This window comes from Cyprinus carpio, chromosome A14 (assembly GCF_018340385.1).
Source record: "Cyprinus carpio isolate SPL01 chromosome A14, ASM1834038v1, whole genome shotgun sequence".
NCBI classification, from domain to species: Eukaryota; Metazoa; Chordata; class Actinopteri; order Cypriniformes; family Cyprinidae; genus Cyprinus; species Cyprinus carpio.
In genome coordinates, this window is record NC_056585.1 from 23,306,480 (window position 1) to 23,324,368 (window position 17,889).

Consider the following 17,889-nt stretch of genomic DNA (forward strand, 5'->3'; position numbering starts at 1 on the left):
CTCACACACACACACACTCTCCTATATATGTATTTAATGCAAATCATTTTCTAAGAAGCTAGGTATTTGTTTTGCACTTACATTTCCTATTATCAGTTTATCGAAAACTTAAGCATACTGAAGTTAACTGAAGCACTCCGAGAAAGTCTAAAGACCACTCTTTAGTACAGTGAAGCAAATAATAGCAATAATAATAATATTTCAGATAAAAATATTATTTCCTCCACATGCATCATCCTATGTTTACTTCTTAGCATAACTGTCACGTTACAGCAGGGCTTTGGTTTGGGATTATTGCTGTTTAAGGGGAAAAGTGAGTTTCCTGCAATCCCGTTTGTTTTACCGTTGGTTACCATTTGTCTGATTATTTTAGATGTATTGTCACTGCTCAGCCAGGCCTGCAGTTTTTTTCACATTGGATCTTCTCACCCCCTGCCAACCTCTCCACTGTCATCCATCTGTGTGTGTCTTCACGCAAACCTGTGCACAGATGTTTATTTGGAGAGGGATTGAGGATTCCTTCTTTGTAGCATCAGAGTGAGCTGTGTCATCAGCTTTTAATGTGTTTGTTTTTCCTCTTTTTCAACCCCCTCTTCTCGTCTCTTCATAGCCTGTACCTTTTGGCCTCTTTTTCCTCATGGGTAAATAAACGGTGCATTCCAGGCTGTCAGTGTCTGTGCTTATGTACAGGCTCATTGTAATTAGTCTTTTATTGTATCTCTTGCTGGAGGTATTGGTTGGGGGTGTGTAATTGCTTCCAACTGAACATTGCTCAATTTCGCGGAGCCGGTGTGTCCACTCCTTCACCACGTGCTCGGCTCCATAGGTGGATGAATCAATTATATTATAAACAACATGATGGCTAACGTTATAATGTTGCCTGTTTTTCAACAAAAATGCACCAAATGAAATCACAAGTCATTAGTGTCAGCCAATAAATTTGATTTTGTAAAGATTTCCTCTAGTGTTATTGTATTTGATTGATATATTTGAGCCTGTTAGTTGTAGTCAAATGGTCATGGGACCTCACATTTCTAGTTTCAGTTTTTTTTTTTTTTTTAAATACTCAAAGTAGGGCTGCCCCCTAATAGTCAGTTAACCGTAAGTCGACAAAAAGAGGCTTAGTCGATCAAGATTTGATTAGTTGCTTAGTTGCAGAAAATAAAATTCCACATGAAGTGGTGAAGTCACATAGTCCGTGACAGACAGATCACTAACAGCTGGTCTATGTGGTAATTACAGGACATCAGTCAGGTCATGCAAACATTCGTCATATGTGGCTTATTATCAAATGTCTACTTTTAAATGAACCGATTACAATATAAAACAAATATTTTCAGATATTATGTAAGCCTTAAGAAACATGCACGTCCAATGTGGAAATGACGAGTCAGTGTCGTCAAATTCCTCACATCAGCCGAAAATACAGAATTATTATAATTATAAGGCAGTCTTCTTGCTGTTTTTTTCCCTGGCGCATTCATAATCATTGCTTCTGCGGTGCGCTGTGGCAAGCTTTATGCATGCGCTTGAGCGCTGATAGGCAAGAGGCAATTAAAGGCTCATTATTATGAATTATACCGTTTATTAATATAAATGTGTGACTATTTGTTTTATATGAACAACAACTAGTCCACCAGAAAAATCTTTTGTTCAGTGCAGCCCTAACTCATAGCCTATGATACTTAAATCAAAATCTTTTTTAACACTTAAATTTTGTATCTTTGTGTCAGCACTTGATTTGCTTTTGATTTTCTCATCGCCATGTTGTGCTTGTCTAGTTTCGCCCATGAGATCTGACCCTGCTCAGCCATGGACTGACTTCCATGAAGTTTGAATTAGAATCTTCACACTCCAGCATTCATGAAAGGACTATATCAGTAATGAACAACAGAGATCCGCCGATTCCTCTGTTAAACTCCAAACATGCAGTGTCCTGACTTTTAATGTGTCTGTGAAAGAGCCATTGCAAGTTAAATGATTCACAATGAGGTGACCTGGGAAGTGGTGTAGGCAGGGAGCTTTTGTGAGCAGAGACAAAGCCGGAGACGGCACGCTAGGGGGGGGAGAGGGAGACAGACATGGAGTGAGAGGCCGGAGTGATGTTGTGGAATCTCCCCAGGGACTTCTGGGTAAATGTTCATGGATGGCAGCCTTTTGGAATGCATACCAGTGGGGAGTTTTAATTGGCTAGAGGCCCTGCTCTGGTTTAGCAATCAGAGATAGACTGGTACAAAAGGATGAGAGCTTGTGGGTGATCGCTCAAGTGTGTACATCAATCTAGCATATGTGTGTCTGACTGCACCGATTCAGGGTTTTTGAGGATTTACGTGGTATTAAGGCTCCCTGCCTGCCCGGCATCATACTTTACATCTGGTTTGTGTTTTGTGTAGTCTTGATGTTGCTTTGTGCTTAAGTGCAGCACAGAAGACCAGGAGATGGTTTAACTGCTGTGCTCTTACCCTGGTTAATGATCAAACAACCGTCTAGACTCATAAGCCTGTTATTAAGAGTCAAGAGTTACGGCTCAGTAGTATACGATCGGGACCTTGACTTTTGATGAAAACAACCATATTGCTTTGTTTTTTTTGCGCATTTATTTCCTCTTCATTAACCCACGTTCCATTTGAAAAGAAAGTGTTGGTGGTTTGGTGTTTTGACAGCTGTGTGGGAGAGCTTTTAATCCCTGATCAATTTAAGGAAGCATCATTTCTCACACATGCTTTTCTTGGCCTTGTGGCAGACTGCCATGTGTCTTCAACTCTAATTCTCCTCAGCTGAAATTCCAAATCTCTGAACCATTTCAAAGCGAACTTTGAGTGCTTATTTTATACGATTTGAATGAAAAGCTCAGCAAGAAGTGGATTTAAACATTTCCGTGGGCCTAAATCTTTTTTTGAATGTGATGTATGTGAATTCAGAGTGCAACCAGATGTAGGTAGCATTGACTTTAACTCTTGTGCTAAGATGTTTCTACTGAAACAAGGGTAGTTGACATGAAATACTTTTTTGGTATGTTAGCACATCCTTCAATGCAACATGAAGTAGTCCATCTTAAACAATTTGTTAAATATAATTCTAATGCTGTTTTTATGAGCTTATATTAACTGAGAGACTGTGAGGAATATTAATATTTTTAAAGTTGTGATGTAACCGAAATAGAAGACCTTTTGTTCTGTCTGTCATTTGTTGATTAGATGAAGGCAGACCGGCTAGGCTAAATACAAGTTTAAAGTCCACTGCAATAAAGGGCAGGGTTAAAGCACTCTAAATAATTGGAGAAGTCAAGCATATGTCACTGAGTTATGATAAAAAAAAATTAAACACTTGCATGGATCAGTTGTTCACAATAAGATCATTAACAGATCATGCACACTTTAAAAATGTATTGTCCCACTGCAAGACCATTTAAAATGTAGATAGAGTCGATAAAAAGTAAATAATCATTACTTAAAATATGCATTTTCCATTATGCATTAATATAAAATTTAACCTAAAAAAATTCATGGACCTGTTTTGCATCAACTGACCCATAAACCACTGTTGAACATTTGTCACATTCTTGGCTGCACTCTTATCTCTGTTAAATCATTATTAACCATTAACAATTTGAAAGTGAAGGAAAAGTCTCCCTAGTCTAAACTTGTTGTCCTGTCATGAATTTAAATGTAATATTTTAGCAAAATGGTGATTTGACAGTATTTTTTTTATGTCTGTTCACTCTGTGTGTTGCTTCCTTTATTTCGTCCTTACCGGACACAAGGTCCATAGTTTGCAGAATGAGCCGTGTGTCCCTGCTTGGCTGGACTGTACCGTATTGTAACAGGGTTTCCTGTTCTGCACAAGTGTCAGATGGGCCTCTTGGCATGGGATATCCTGCTCGTTAACTCAGTTCCTCATTAATATGACACTTGCCCCATGGGGCTGCAGAGAGATGTGTCTATCAAAGGATATCGCTCTTAACTCCAAAACAAGGAAAACAGCAAAAGGCATCAGCGGCACTCATTCCAAACGAGGTCTATAGTAAACAACCTTCAATGGAAAATGCCCAGCTTTGGATCAGTAGTGTAGCCTGTGAATGTGGCCTCAGAAGATCAGGGAATAGTTGGTGCTCTCCGTGGAGCAGGAGGAGGATATATCAGGAATGGAAAGGGGGGCTGGATTAGAAAAACATCGCTCTAATTGTAGGTCAACAGACCTGTGAAGTGAGTTTTTGCTAATGTTTTCATAGTGTTAGACTTGAGGAATGTGTCCTTGAGCACAGTCTCTGAGCTTTTTGAATCGCCCCCTTCACGTTACCTCTGTGATCAGGCCTGTTAGTGCTGTTAACAGCATCAACAGAACACACACGAGTGCATATTTGTGGAAAATAGGACTTTCTTTGCTATTTTGAATCCGAGCTTGATCTCCTGTGTAGACAGATTCTAAGGTTCATCAAGCTCATTTTTGGGAAATAAGTGGAACAAGTGGGTCCTTCTCAATACATCATGGTTGTGATGCCAGAACATTTAGGCTGCATTTACACTGGCACAAAAAATAAGTTTTTTTTTTTTGCTCACATCTGACACAGATCAGATTTTGTTGCACATGTGTAAACAAAAAAATCCGCATGATGAGATTTTTTTTTAATCCGATCTGAGCCACTTTCCAAATGTTGTTTTAAATCCGATACATATTCGATATCTGGACATCCGACCTACGTCTAAACACAGATTTCCCCACAGAACTCCCCACAGAACTCCCAATGCGAGGGTGAAACGTTTGCCCATAAAGATTCTGTTTTAATGCTGTGTGCTGTATGCGCTTGCATTTTATTGAGATGGAGACTTTATATGTGACCATGGTCATAAGGGTCAATTTTTCGAAATCGAGATTTATACATCATAAATAAGCAATATACTGAATAAATAAGATTTCCCTTGATGTATGGTTTGTTAGGATAGGACAATATTTGGCCGAGAAACCATTTGAAAATCTGGAATCTGAGGGTGCAAAAAAAATCTAAATATTGAGAAAATCACCTCTAAAGCTGTCCAGATTAATCAGAAATAAAGTTTAAATATATTTACAGTAGGAAATTTACAAAATATCTTCATGGAACATGATCTTTACCTAATAGCCTAATGTTTTTTGGCATAAAAGAAAAATCAATTTTGACCCATACAGTGTATTTTTGGCTATTGCTACAAATATACCCCAGCGACCTAAGACTGTTTTTTTGGTCCAGGGTCTCAAATGGTCCTGACCCAAATGCATGGCATCGGCTGAGCTTGATCTTAAAACTCCAACAAACATACCAAAGTTTTGATAATGCCTCAGTGTTCGAGGGAACCTTTTCCAGAAAATCAGTCTTTAAATTGTTTGCTTTTATTTAAAGCATTATAGCTACATTTGAGTATTTTATTTTAACATCCAACAATAATCATATTCTTCAGGTTTAATTGTAGGTACAACAGCAAAACTGCCTGTGCCATTTTTAAGGGTTAGTGAAAGCAAAAGTAGTCATTAAAAACTGAAAAATTATTGTTTATGGTGCCCTAAAATAAGAAACCTTGACTAGTGTGATAATTACACTAAAATAGAAAAATCAAATTCAAAAGAGGTAGAATATGTTGTTTAAGAAGAGAAAACGGTAGTCATTTAGACTAACATTGAGCGAATAAAAGCTTGTCTCATTAAATCTAGGGACAATATGGCTTACATGTAAGCGTTAAGTGCTTCCTTACCAGGCCAGTAAGGAAATTTTCTCAGTGCTTCACTCCAAGTACCATAAAACGACCCCCTTGACATCATCCACCATTTTGTTTAGTGATCGTACGCACCGGCCAGGTCTGCTGTCATTTCTATTTAGCCGTCCTACATTTATTGCGGGTCTCTGAAAGGCATCATTGTGCTGGCAGTAGTGTTGTAAACTTGTCATGGCAATGTTTGAAAGATGCTGGATTGGATTTGGAGAGAAAGAGAAAGTAATTCCCCTCTTTATAACCGGTATATGAGCAGTTGCTCTGTAATAATGGGTTCTTGTTACAGTTTTCCCATTTGAATACGCACCCATTGCGGTGGGAACTGCACAATGAAAACCTGAGGAGTTGTATCTTTACCTTCTCTACAACTCCATTAATAGAGAGCACCAGCTGTCTCCTCAAGACGCCAGTTGTGGCCTCTCATACTCGTTGAGTGAACCAAAGTATTTAGACTTTTAGGCTTGATTTTAATAAAGAATCAATGCTAGCGGTGACCAAGTCTAGGTGATAAAGCTAAAAAAAAGAAGGTCTAGTTCGGTCTCTATATGTATTTGTTCTGTTTTTTGTTTTTTTTTTTGTTTTTTTAAATTTTGGGAAATTTTTGGTGATTTATGGTTGCATAAGGCATCGTGATACTCATCATTTTGCTTTCATTTTATATTGCCAGCAAATATATTGTGAAAACTCAATATCATCCAGCGCTAGTGTCTACCAAGTGTGCCTTTAGAAATATAATACTGTGTTTTCTGGCTCTTGTTGTTTTTGTAAAGCACTGTAACTCTTAAGTAAGTGAATGTTTTGTGTGCTTCATAAATGCTTTAGAGCTGTTGCATGATGTCATGCTTGTTGATATCAAGGCCCTTATCCATTCAGGCTGTTAGACAGAAATCAGGGTAGGACGATTGTTAGGAGACATTGTGAAAGCTGTCCTTCCTCCACCCTGTATTCATGAGTCTGTAAATGAAGGATGGACAGTCCAAAGATAGCCTCAGGCCACACAAAGAGAGGAGTGCTGAGATCTGTCTTCATGCAAATGGTGCGAACGCAGGAGAGTGCATCAGCAAGGACATGTCTGAACATGCAAGGCACATTCTGGTGGAGACAACCTTATAATATAAAGGCTATGATTTAGAAATCATATCTAGCTCTTCCTTTTATCCCATTAAACCTCTCTCATCTTGAAGCTAATAGCAATGCATGAGCGTGCTCTGCCAAAAGGAGGGAGTGTACTCATTAAATGCTCATTCCACAAAGGTTTCAAGCAATACTCATTTGGAGCATTTCCCCTCAAGGTTTGATGTTTTATCACCATCTGCAAGTTGTTGTTATTTCTTAAGAAAACTAGCCAAAACAACACATCTGATTTAGTTGGGTCGGGCCGCCTCGAACCCCAGGCCACACCAGAGAAAAAGCTTCTTGTCAAATAGCAGTTCCTCTCCTCCTGTGGTTACCGAAGCTTGTGCTTGTGTAAAGATGGCTCTGGTGTTGGGATGTTGGCCATGTTGTTTTGTAGTGAACTCTCACGGGAGTGTGTGAATCATGTTGTCACTTCCATTTTAAATGTCTCCTGTCACTGAGAGGAATTGTCTTTTTTGCACCTTAAAACTAAAGTTTTAACAAGCAAAATGTATTTTCTTCAGCTTTCTCAAGTAAAATGAGCTTAAACCTCTTAACGTTCAAGTTTCGACATTTTCAAGATTAAAAAATCGTCCACTGATTGACATTTTTCATCTTAACAATTCAAAATATTATGGGCAATGATGACACCTTTGCAATGTTTGCATGCTCATTTGTGATTAGTTGTTTTTCTTGCATTTAATTGTCTAATTAATTATTTTTCTTGATGTTTGACATTAGTGAGTGTAAGCCAGTGTTGTTATTGTTAACTAAAACTACTAAAATCATTTTTGGTATTTGAAATAAAATATAAATATTAGATGCAAAACTTAACTTAAACTTATTTTCAATTAGTTGCCAAGGCAAGATTTCTAGTTTTCTCTAACTAGAACTATGATGATTCTCCATGGCTCATAACCACCTGAGATGATGGTTGCATGTGAAGCCTATTACTCTGTTTCTTTTGGCAACAGCATCTTGATGTGTTGGCCAGAGCAATTTATAGTGACGGCCGGCCTGAAATAATCCCCAAGAGAATTTATGACTTCTGACTCAGAGGGTCCGGCCTGTGATTGAGTGTGTGGGTGTGTGGGTGGTGGGTTTGCTGGTCAGTCCCTGACAGGGTCACAGTGCATGGCCTGTCTCAGAGGAGTGGCTGTTAACCTTCGACCTCTGAGGTTAAGCCTGCTGGCTAGCAGCATGGGGTTATGGGGGCTGTAGTCTGTCTGGGGCCAGGGGCACATCCAGGCTGGGGAAGAAGGAGAGAGGGGAATGGTGGGGGGCATCAGGACTAATCTGGGTTTTGTCCACAGGACAGTTTCCATACCCTCATCCGTCAGCAAAACAGAATGTTCTTGGGCCTCCAGAACAGCGATAGGAAGTGACTTATTGGAGACAGTAATAACAAATCTCTTTTACAGATTTGTAGTCAGGTGGTTTACTCCTAAGGATCAAATGGAAATGGATCTTATTGCTGTCAAAAAGTTTGGCCTTGCGTTAAAGCAACATGAAATCACAAACCTCCCTTTTGCATGTGTCTGCCAAGATTAGCTTGTGCATGCAGCCATATTGACTTGAACTCTTAAAAGATGGATGTATTGATTATGAACCTATTGAGTAAAACGTGAAATATGGTGATTGTTTGTTTTAGCAGGCTGATGTGTCAACTTCGGCATCAGCAAATGGCATTTAGTACTGCTGGTGGTGCAAAAATGACACACTTCTACACTTTGGAGTACATATAAACTCAAGAAGGCTGTATTTTTTTATGCATAGCTTAAAAATCGTTAGTCAAATCACGTTTTCCCCTGTGTTGATTGTTTTGATTAGTTAATGGTCTGTATTGAAATGGTCAAAGGTTCAAAATTGTTTTCCCCGTTCAGTAATTTGCAACACCTTTAAATTTGGTTCCATTTTTTGTGTTTTTACTAGAATATTTGCTTTGCTTTTTCCAAGTTAGTTTCTCTCTCTCCAAATGCCTTTATACAAAGAGCTGTCTGTTGGGCTGAGATATGATGTACAGGTCTTGTATGTAGCTGATGCCAAGTGTGTGAAAGTGAGTGAGTGATTTGGACGGGGTCCCAGTGGATTTGAGGGGTACAGCTGGTCTGGGGCCCGCAGCAGGGTGAAGGTGCTGCTCTTTTTGAGCGTTACAAACTAATTCCTTAAGACTCCTTATGTATAAAGTTGTAACTTCTGGTTATAATTTGTTTGTTTTTTTGGAAATCTGCTTTAATGCAGGATTGATAAGGGCATTTGACACCTCACTGATATATTTTAAAAAGCAGACCTTTGCCATGCGCAAGATGTCCCATCCCTCACATTAACACGCTGCCTCTCCTTCCTGCTCCGCCTGTGTAAAACAAGCCCTGGCAGTGGTCAGTGACAATTCCTCTTGGATGTTTTGTGAGATGGTGATTATTTGTAAGCTCTCAACAGCTCCTCGCTTTTCACCCACGCCAATGTTTTCAGCAGATGCTCCGATACGAGTCATGTCACAGATATCGTAGTGCACATGACAGAATGCACTGCGCCTGTTTAGAGACAGAGTAGTGTCAACCCAGAGGTGAAGCAACCATTATATACAGTCACTTTTCAAAATTTGGATGATATTCTCCCTCTTTACTGGCCAAAATCGAATAATAAAAATAGCTTGGCTGCAGTGCAAAAAAAAAAGTAAATTAAAATACCCTTATATTATTTGCATTGGTGTTTTCATTCATTTGATTGATTAATCAGTTGAATGGTTCTAATCTGTTTTTCAATAAATCACTTAAATGACCATTGGGTGAGCATTGTCGTCTAATTATTATTCTTGAGCCATGCTAATAAGATTGATAATCTTTTCAGATTGTTCTTGTGTCCTGATCATCCCTCACGGGAACACAGTGGCCTTCAAAATCATCTAAATTTCACTTAATAAATATGAAATGCATGGAGTCAAATGCATATGCATGCAAATGCATATCCACATTGAGAAATGGCCTGAGAGTGGGGATCTCTCATCGGAGTGCAGTATGCTATCCAGAGTGGCCAGTCTCGCTGAACAGCAGCATGGGTAGCTAAACCGCCGGTCGGAGTCCCGTCCACTGAAAGGACCCTTGTGTTCTCTTGAATTCCAACAACCACATTAAAAAAGAAAGAAAAACAAAACATTATTGCAGCTGCGACTTCAGTGCGCCCTGCTCACACTCCCCATGTTAATGTGATGCCTTGTTTAATCCAGCCGCTCTCTGTCCATCTGTGCCGTTCACTCGACGACCGCAGCACAGACTCGTTTTCTGATGGGACGAACCTCGAAGAAAGCCTAGGTTTCCTAAGAACTACTGAAACATGCGTCCACAGGGTCTTGAATAATAAGTTTTTGCTTTTAATCTAGGATGACTGTGGCTTGTCAGCTCACTTTATACTGTAAGCACATTGTGTTCAGTTCTGTTCTTTATTTGATTTGGTTTTCAGCTTTCAGTTCTCAAAACGTCTAGATATAATTCATTCAATGAAGAATGAGTAAATAAAAGGACTTGCTCTGTAACATTTAAGATTCAAGAACTTTATTGGCATTGTAAAACAGCTTTATGTTGTCAAAGTGTTATATTACATTAAGTGGGGTCCAAAAGTCTGAGACCACTACTAGAAATGCTTTTTCATTTACAAATTACATAGCACAGCAGTGAAAAGTTGGTTTATATCTATACTATAATAATAGTTATTAAATACAATAAAAAACAGTATAGTATATTATTGTTATTATTAAAATCGTATAAAGGCAAAAAGAAAAATAATGTTTTGTTAGACTGTTTACATTTCGTAACCTTCTCTCTGTTTGCCTTTTTCAGGAAATCATCTGAAGGTGTGTCCTCAAGGTTTCTCCTGCTGTACTCTGGAGATGGAGGAGAAACTGAGTCAGCAGAGCCGCACGGACCTGAAAGCCCCCGTTCATCAGCTCAGCTCCAACCTGCAAAACACCTTCACCCAGAGAACCCGTCATTTTGATCGTCAGTACAGCTCTTACACACATTCACGCATGCAAATCGACCAAATCCGACTGTTTTGCTTGTCATTTGCATTAAAATGAGTTGCAATGTTTATCAGTTGTTGATCGGATCATGCTGCCTTTCCATACACCGCTACAGTTAGTTTGACAGACACCCCCGACTGCCAGACACACAGTCTATACATTCAGTTTACCACCTGTCCCTCAACATCCCACAGTCATCTGCCATACACACACACATGCACTCTCATGCTTGCAGACAGACCACACACATTCACATGCAGAGGCATGGCTTCCTCTCTGCAGTGCATGTGGCAGTGAATATCAGGCTGGGAGAGAGGGATCAGGTTTCCCCAGTGCAGGGCAGAGGGGTGCATGGGAACATGCATCGACACTGCTGACTCATTCAGGAGGGGAAAACCCCACAGACACTCTCACCCACACACACATACTCGCCTGGTTTATAATGCATGTTTTATGTGCTCCCTTCTCTTCATGCCATAATGGCATAAAAAGTGTGTCAAATGAGGAAAATTGAGACAAACTAGAGGCCTGGTCACACGCATCTGGATAGACCCAGAGTTCATCAAGGGTACATTTTAAGGAAAAACATCCCCCTGGGTAGCTAAAAGAGTTATAATCGAGCCAGGGCTGTATTGGGCTGTTGACTCTGAGATGAAATGGTGAGATGGTGTTTGGATTGATGGTCAAAGACTAGACAGACAAGGAAGGATAAATGAAGTGCTGATGGCACATCTCCCTCCACTCACACATGATTTGTCACCCGTCTGCTCTGAGCCACAGCTATTTCAAAATGAGACCCATGTTGACTCGCACGTGGCTGTCCAGCTTTACCAAAGCTCTGTGTCTCTGGCAGAGCAGCCGGGCGGTTTTAAATGGACTCAACTCAGTCGGTTTTCTGGCAAGTTCTGTGAGAGCTGGGTTGTGTTATGATGTTCTGGGTTGTTTGAAGCATACTCTTAAAAGATGTGTGACAGCATCTGATGATAAAGTGAGGATTTGTGTGGACGAGTGTTGTCAGAATGCTAAAATTTCAATAGTCAATAGCAATGCCATTAAAAATTTTCACGATTCTATATTAAGGCATTCTTTATTAATCACAGCAAAAATCAATATGCTATTGAAATTCTTATTTAATATATTAAATAAAAAAAACAGTGATTTCTTTTTATTGATGTTGTTTAATTTATAATAATTGTTGTTGTTCTATCAAAAGTAATTAATAATGTTGATATAAACAACATTTTTAACAAGAAAAAATTGCATTTTTATATTTACAAAACTGTAGTAATGCAGTGTTTTCATTTGTCTTGTTAATGTCTTGTTTAATATTAAATTTATAATAATAAAATAATTGTTTTTATTGTCAATAATTATTATTAAGCAACTTTATTAACAATAAAAAGCTAAGTATAAAAAAAAAATGATATATATATATATATATATATATATATATATATATATATATATATATATATATATATATATATATATATATATATACATTTAAAAAAATGCAATATTTATTTCTTAAGGGGGACATCGGATGCTACATGCATTTTTACAAGTTGTTTGAACTGAAATGTGTGTTGGCAGTGTGTGTACACAACCACCCTATAATGATAAAGATCCACCCAGAGTTTTTTTCTTTAATCTCATTAAATAATTTCCCCTTCTCAAATCAAGTTGATCTCAGATGCCTGTCTGTGTGACATCACACAGAACAGATTGGACTGGCATCTTACCTTAGCTCCGCCCTGAGTGAGCTGCCGTCAGTCTGCCATTGTTTCACCGCCGGAGCAGAAGTAGACAAGAACGCCTCCTAAGAGATTGAGGTGTTCTGTTGTTGGATGTAATACTAAACATAGCAGTCATCATTTACTTCCGACATCTTAGCTGCTGGAGACACACTGGATTACGTTTGTTTATGGATTACGGAATGCGCCCCCGATTCTACATAAATGCATCTATGTTCACGCATATCATTCATGGTGCAGCTTCACCTACAGAAAAAGTGATTATAATGTTTTTTTAATGAATCTTTGCAAATCGCCTTTCCTAATTTTGTTTTTATTAGCAAGTTTCATGATGAATGCAGCTAAAGTAAACAGTCTCTCTGAGAGCGGCTTGGAAGAGAGGGGTGCGTGGTCAGCAGAGCTCATTAACATTTAAAGGAAAATGCTACAAAACAGCTTGCTCTGAAAATAGCTGTTTTTGACAAAGTAAAAAGGGTGTGGCTTTACACTACCATTGAGAAATTTTAACCAAACTATGTTACAGACTTTTAATTAAGCCCCTAAAGAATCATCTCAACTTGTGGAAAATGGGCATCCGATGACCCCTTTGAAGGTGTTTAATGTTAATGATATTATTAAAATAATAATAAATGTTGTTCTATCAATACTTATCATTATTAAACAACATTAACAAGAAAAAGATACTGCATTTTTTAAAGTTATATTTATGGACTTTTTTATTCCATTATTATTCAGACGGGATAGTCGAGAGATGACAGGAAAGTGTTTGGTAGAGAAAGGGGAGTGGGATCGCCATAGGACCTTGAGATGGGAATTGAACTTGGGTTGCTGTGATCGCAGTTGCGCTGTATATGTCTGCGCACTAACCATGAGGCTATCAGCACTGACAAAGCAAAAAAAACTGCATTTTTACTTTTTTATACTTTAGCCTTCAATAGTATATTCGTTACGCTATGTGGTGTATGGCATTTTTATTTTTCTCGTCAGTGTTTATTAATAATAATAATAATAGACAGGACTTTTAGGCATGTTAGATCGGTTTATTATGCATCTATTAGCTTTATGTTTTAATAGATGTTACTTCAGTAACAAGATTCTATTTACATCCCTGTTGCGGAGGAAGGGAACAGAATCAGAGGTGATGGGTTCCAGGGAACATTGATGGAAGTGAGAGGTGACCTGGTCGGCTCTCAAGATTTCCTGTTTGTGTGAATGTAAAAAGAAAGTGAGACTTCAGGGAGTTAATGGTAACAGGGATGGTGTGTATTGCAGCCAGATGTGAGCAGGAATGTGACGTGTCGGAATGTGGCGGATGCCAGATCCCGCCCTCCTCCTCCACTGCTCTTTTTCTCTGCTGCCTTTTGTCCCTGTTCTCCCCCTTTTCTCTCTGCCATAAGTCTCTTATGCCTTTCATTTCTCCTCCATCTCCAGGTTCTCAGGTCTTTTGAACTCTTACCGTGGGAATACGCGCTGAATCGCCAGTCTGCGTAAAATGTGCACTAGACCCTTGCATGTGACTTAATGAGCTAAACGGCCTTAAAATACCAGTAGCTTTTATGCTTGCAAACAAAGACACTCTTAATGTGTTCTTTCATTGAAACATAAGTATTTTCTTCGCTTTAGAAATGTCTATGGTGTAAATGAGATCGCTTTGAGTTTCTCTAAGAATGTAAAAGAGGTTTTTGCTACAGAAGAAACATATTTTTCTCGTTTACGCACAAACAGACATTTCCTCTGTGCTGGACAGGTCTACAGGATGCACAGATGAATGTATTTATAGTAGTTGGAGATGATAATGAAGACTAAATGGTTACATGCAACTTGTTCAGCAGGAAATGCGGTAGAACATGTTCCCTATCAACACAGCGGCTAGATGTCATTAAGATTAAATTAATTTAAGCACACACACTCTTAAGCGAGTTTGGGTGCATTTGCATTGGAAGCAGCCTCTGCTTTGAAAGCCTTGAGGTTGGAGTCACGGACAATTAAGTCCCCTACCAGAAATAGTTTTCCTGTTGAGTTTGGTGTGTTTGTTCCTCCCCATGTGTCCGGTCTGGGTCTAGGTGACCCTGTCTGGAGGAGATGTGATTGCACTGTAAGAATTGGGATTAACCCCCTAGCAAATTCTTATCCTTGACGCCTCTGCAGGGGGGTTGAAATCCCACAAGGAAAGAAAGAAGCTGAGCAACTAATTGGCCCAAATTGGGAACAATTACTGCCTGGGATAAAGTAGAGTTATCAAAGGGGGATGAGTAGAGGAATAAGCTAGTGTGGAGGGCGGGACAGTGAATAATGAATTTTCCCTCCTCTGGATGTCTGAGGAACATGTTTGAGTGCTCTGAGATTTGGGACATGTGTTGAGGAATTGGTTGAGTCCAAACACCCCTTTCCATTCCTCCTCATAGATATTGTAATACGGTTCTGTAATTCTCTCGGCGAGCATCCTCCCAGTTAACCTTTCACACATCTCTAAACCGATGTTGGAAGGTCGTTTTAATAGAGAAATCAGAAGGGAGGTCTGCAGCCTGCTTGTTGGCAGACTCCTGTGTATCATAAAATGTCTTTTAATGACGAAGTAGGATGCCTGAATAACTCCCCTCCAACTGTAACGCTTACAACACTGGGTCCCAAAATCTCAGCAATGTTGGGAAGGATGTGGAGAGGAGGGGTATGGGGGGTGGTGGATGTTGAGTGACTGACTTTGCTTTATGCACAAAGGGTCAGAGACAAGGTGTGCACGATAATGAAAAACTAAAAATCATTAAAATATTTTTTTTTGTTTCTGCAAAATGGTTAAACCATATCACTGTAGTTAACAAAAGTTTTTTTTAATAGTAATATTTTAACAAATGTGCTTTACTTCTTTTTTCTGGTAATTATTGCATGCATGAATTGCATTTTAATGTATCTAAGTCAATTGGTAGATTTGGACCAAAAAAACGCCATCATGCCATTGACCCATAGGCAGTTTAGCAAACCTTTGGTTTTTTGCATTTCACTGGGATATAATTATTGTCTCTAGTCATGCCTTGATGCATATGCACAAAAATCTTCCAAGAACTACAGAAATTCATTTCACTTGACTGTGATTTAGCATGCATGTCCTTGAAGTGGTTTTCTGACACGTGGAACATGTAAATTGATGTTTTCTTTGGTAAAGGCACACAGACTTGCAAACCTGGAAAATATTCTCCTCCTCATCCTCACCTCTTTCTCATCCGTTTCCTTCTCCTCGTTCTTTCCTCCCCCCTGACTTTAAACTTGTGACAGCTCTGGCATTCCTCGGGATCTGGAGGAAGGTGGGTGTGGTGGCCCTTAAGGTTTAATCTCTGTCAATGGAGCGTGGAGCTGGGTGCCTTCTATCTCTCTCCCTGTGTGGGGCCAGGGGCTGAGGGCCACTCGTGGGAGGGGAGCTAAATGCAAGGGCTGCGGTGTTTCCGGTATCCGTGGTTACACAGCAGGATGGGGGCATTTAGAAAAGCCCTCAAATACACTCGCATTCCCCTGTCCTTCTCTCACACAAGCGCAAACACACACCTCTTGTCATTCATCTGACTGTGTGTTAGCTTGAGGTGGAATTGACAGCAGCACTGTGCGCCTTGTTTGTTTATAAACCTGAGGTGTCTTGTTTGTGTCGACGAAGCCTATGGGTAGAGAAAGATGGTTTACAAGGACACCAGACGACGCTTTCAGATGCATGGCCGCTTAACACTTCAAAGTCTCACTCATTATGCGCAGGGCATCTGTGCTGCGCGCCGGCGGGATTTTAGCGAAAGGAGAAAGGTGATACAAAGGCGAAAAACAAATGGTGCACTTTACATGGCGAGCATGTGTGAGCGCGGGAAGAGAGGTGAAGCATTTCTTTGGAATTCTCATTTTGTTCAGATTAAGAAAGTAGGGTTTTGCCGGCCCAGGAGAGAGAGGGTTTCATGGGAGAGAGGGGCTGGATTATTTGGGGAGGCTGGGAGGGAAGGGGGCCTGACATTCCTCAGGATGAAGTAGGGCATTGTTCCCCATCTCCAATGAAGAGAGCCTTCTGAAGCCACAGATGAACTGAAAGCAGGAGAGAGTCAGCGAGTGCGATGGGTTTCAGTGGGGTACAGGTCCGTTTTCGGGGAGGGGGGTCAGCATTATTCAGTAATCCTATTGAAAATCCTTCTGAAGGACGGAGCGGGAGCTGTGCGGAGAGAGAAAGAAAAGCAAATGGAATGTGACAACAGGAAAATGCCATTGATAGCAGTCAGCCTCAACCGGCACGATGGGCGAGACGTTACCTATTGGAACCGCGAGCTGCCCTTCATCCTTTCTGCGCTCTCAGCTCTTTCTCTTTAGACACAGAAGTTATTTTCCTTGAATGTAGCGAGTGGGTCAAATGGAATATGCATTAATCTGTTTAGATAATAACCATGCGCTTTTCTGGCCTCCCTGGCAGTTCTGGTAGGTTTTCCAGTCAGTGAGAGCAAGTTATGCTCTGCGGAGCACTAAATCGCTGTCTCCTGACTCCTGAGCATCTTTGTAATGACAAAGTCATGGACGTACTGCCAGCTGACGTTCCAAAGTTAATAACAATTCATTTTATACGTGTTGAAGTTGACAGTCTGTGTGCTTTTTCTAAAGTGAAGTCTTTCTGCGTGCAAACTCTGTTCCATGTTACGCATGTGTTCAAATTCAAATCTGTTATGTTTGTGTTCATGGCCAGTAAGTGCACATTCTTTTAAAGATGAGATGTAGAGATCTCTTTTCTTATTTGCTTATCTTATTTCTTACATGAGAATACTTTAAAGATGAGGGCTCGCCCAAAATACCCATTTGCAAGAGTTTCTTAATGTACAACTAATGAATGTTAAAACAGTAGTTCTCTCAAAAATGAAAATTATCATCATTTACTCCCTGCTATGTTGTTCCAAATGGAATTTTTAATGAATTTTCATAGAGATCTTTTCTGACAGTTCATAATGGTCTTATCTGTCAGGTTTTAAAAAGGTCTGTCAATGCAGTCTGGATGACTTTGCCTGTATTCCAGGTCTTTTGAAGACATTAACTTGTAATAAATTGACAGCTTGGATTTCATCAATTGTTATTGGTTTATCATATGGCTTCAGAAGACTAAGAATATAGTACACAAATTGTATAGCCTACTTATTGGTGCTTTTTACTATAATTTTTAGTTATTAGTCTTTTTTGGACTTTGGCAGTTAAACATTTGTAATCCCAAAATTGAAATGTAGTATATTTGATATATATGAACTAATCTAGT

General features: G+C 39.5%; 1 protein-coding gene across 1 annotated transcript in view; it reads left to right on the forward strand.

Moving 5' to 3' along the window:
* The window catches only part of LOC109102136 (glypican-4-like), a 35,672-nt gene that overhangs the window by 11,100 nt on the left and 6,683 nt on the right, over window positions 1–17,889 (forward strand). Inside the window, exon 2 of the mRNA XM_019115462.2 lies at window positions 10,697–10,855. Within this exon, the coding sequence (XP_018971007.2) occupies window positions 10,697–10,855 (159 nt within the window). The remainder of the gene's footprint in view (window positions 1–10,696; window positions 10,856–17,889) is intronic.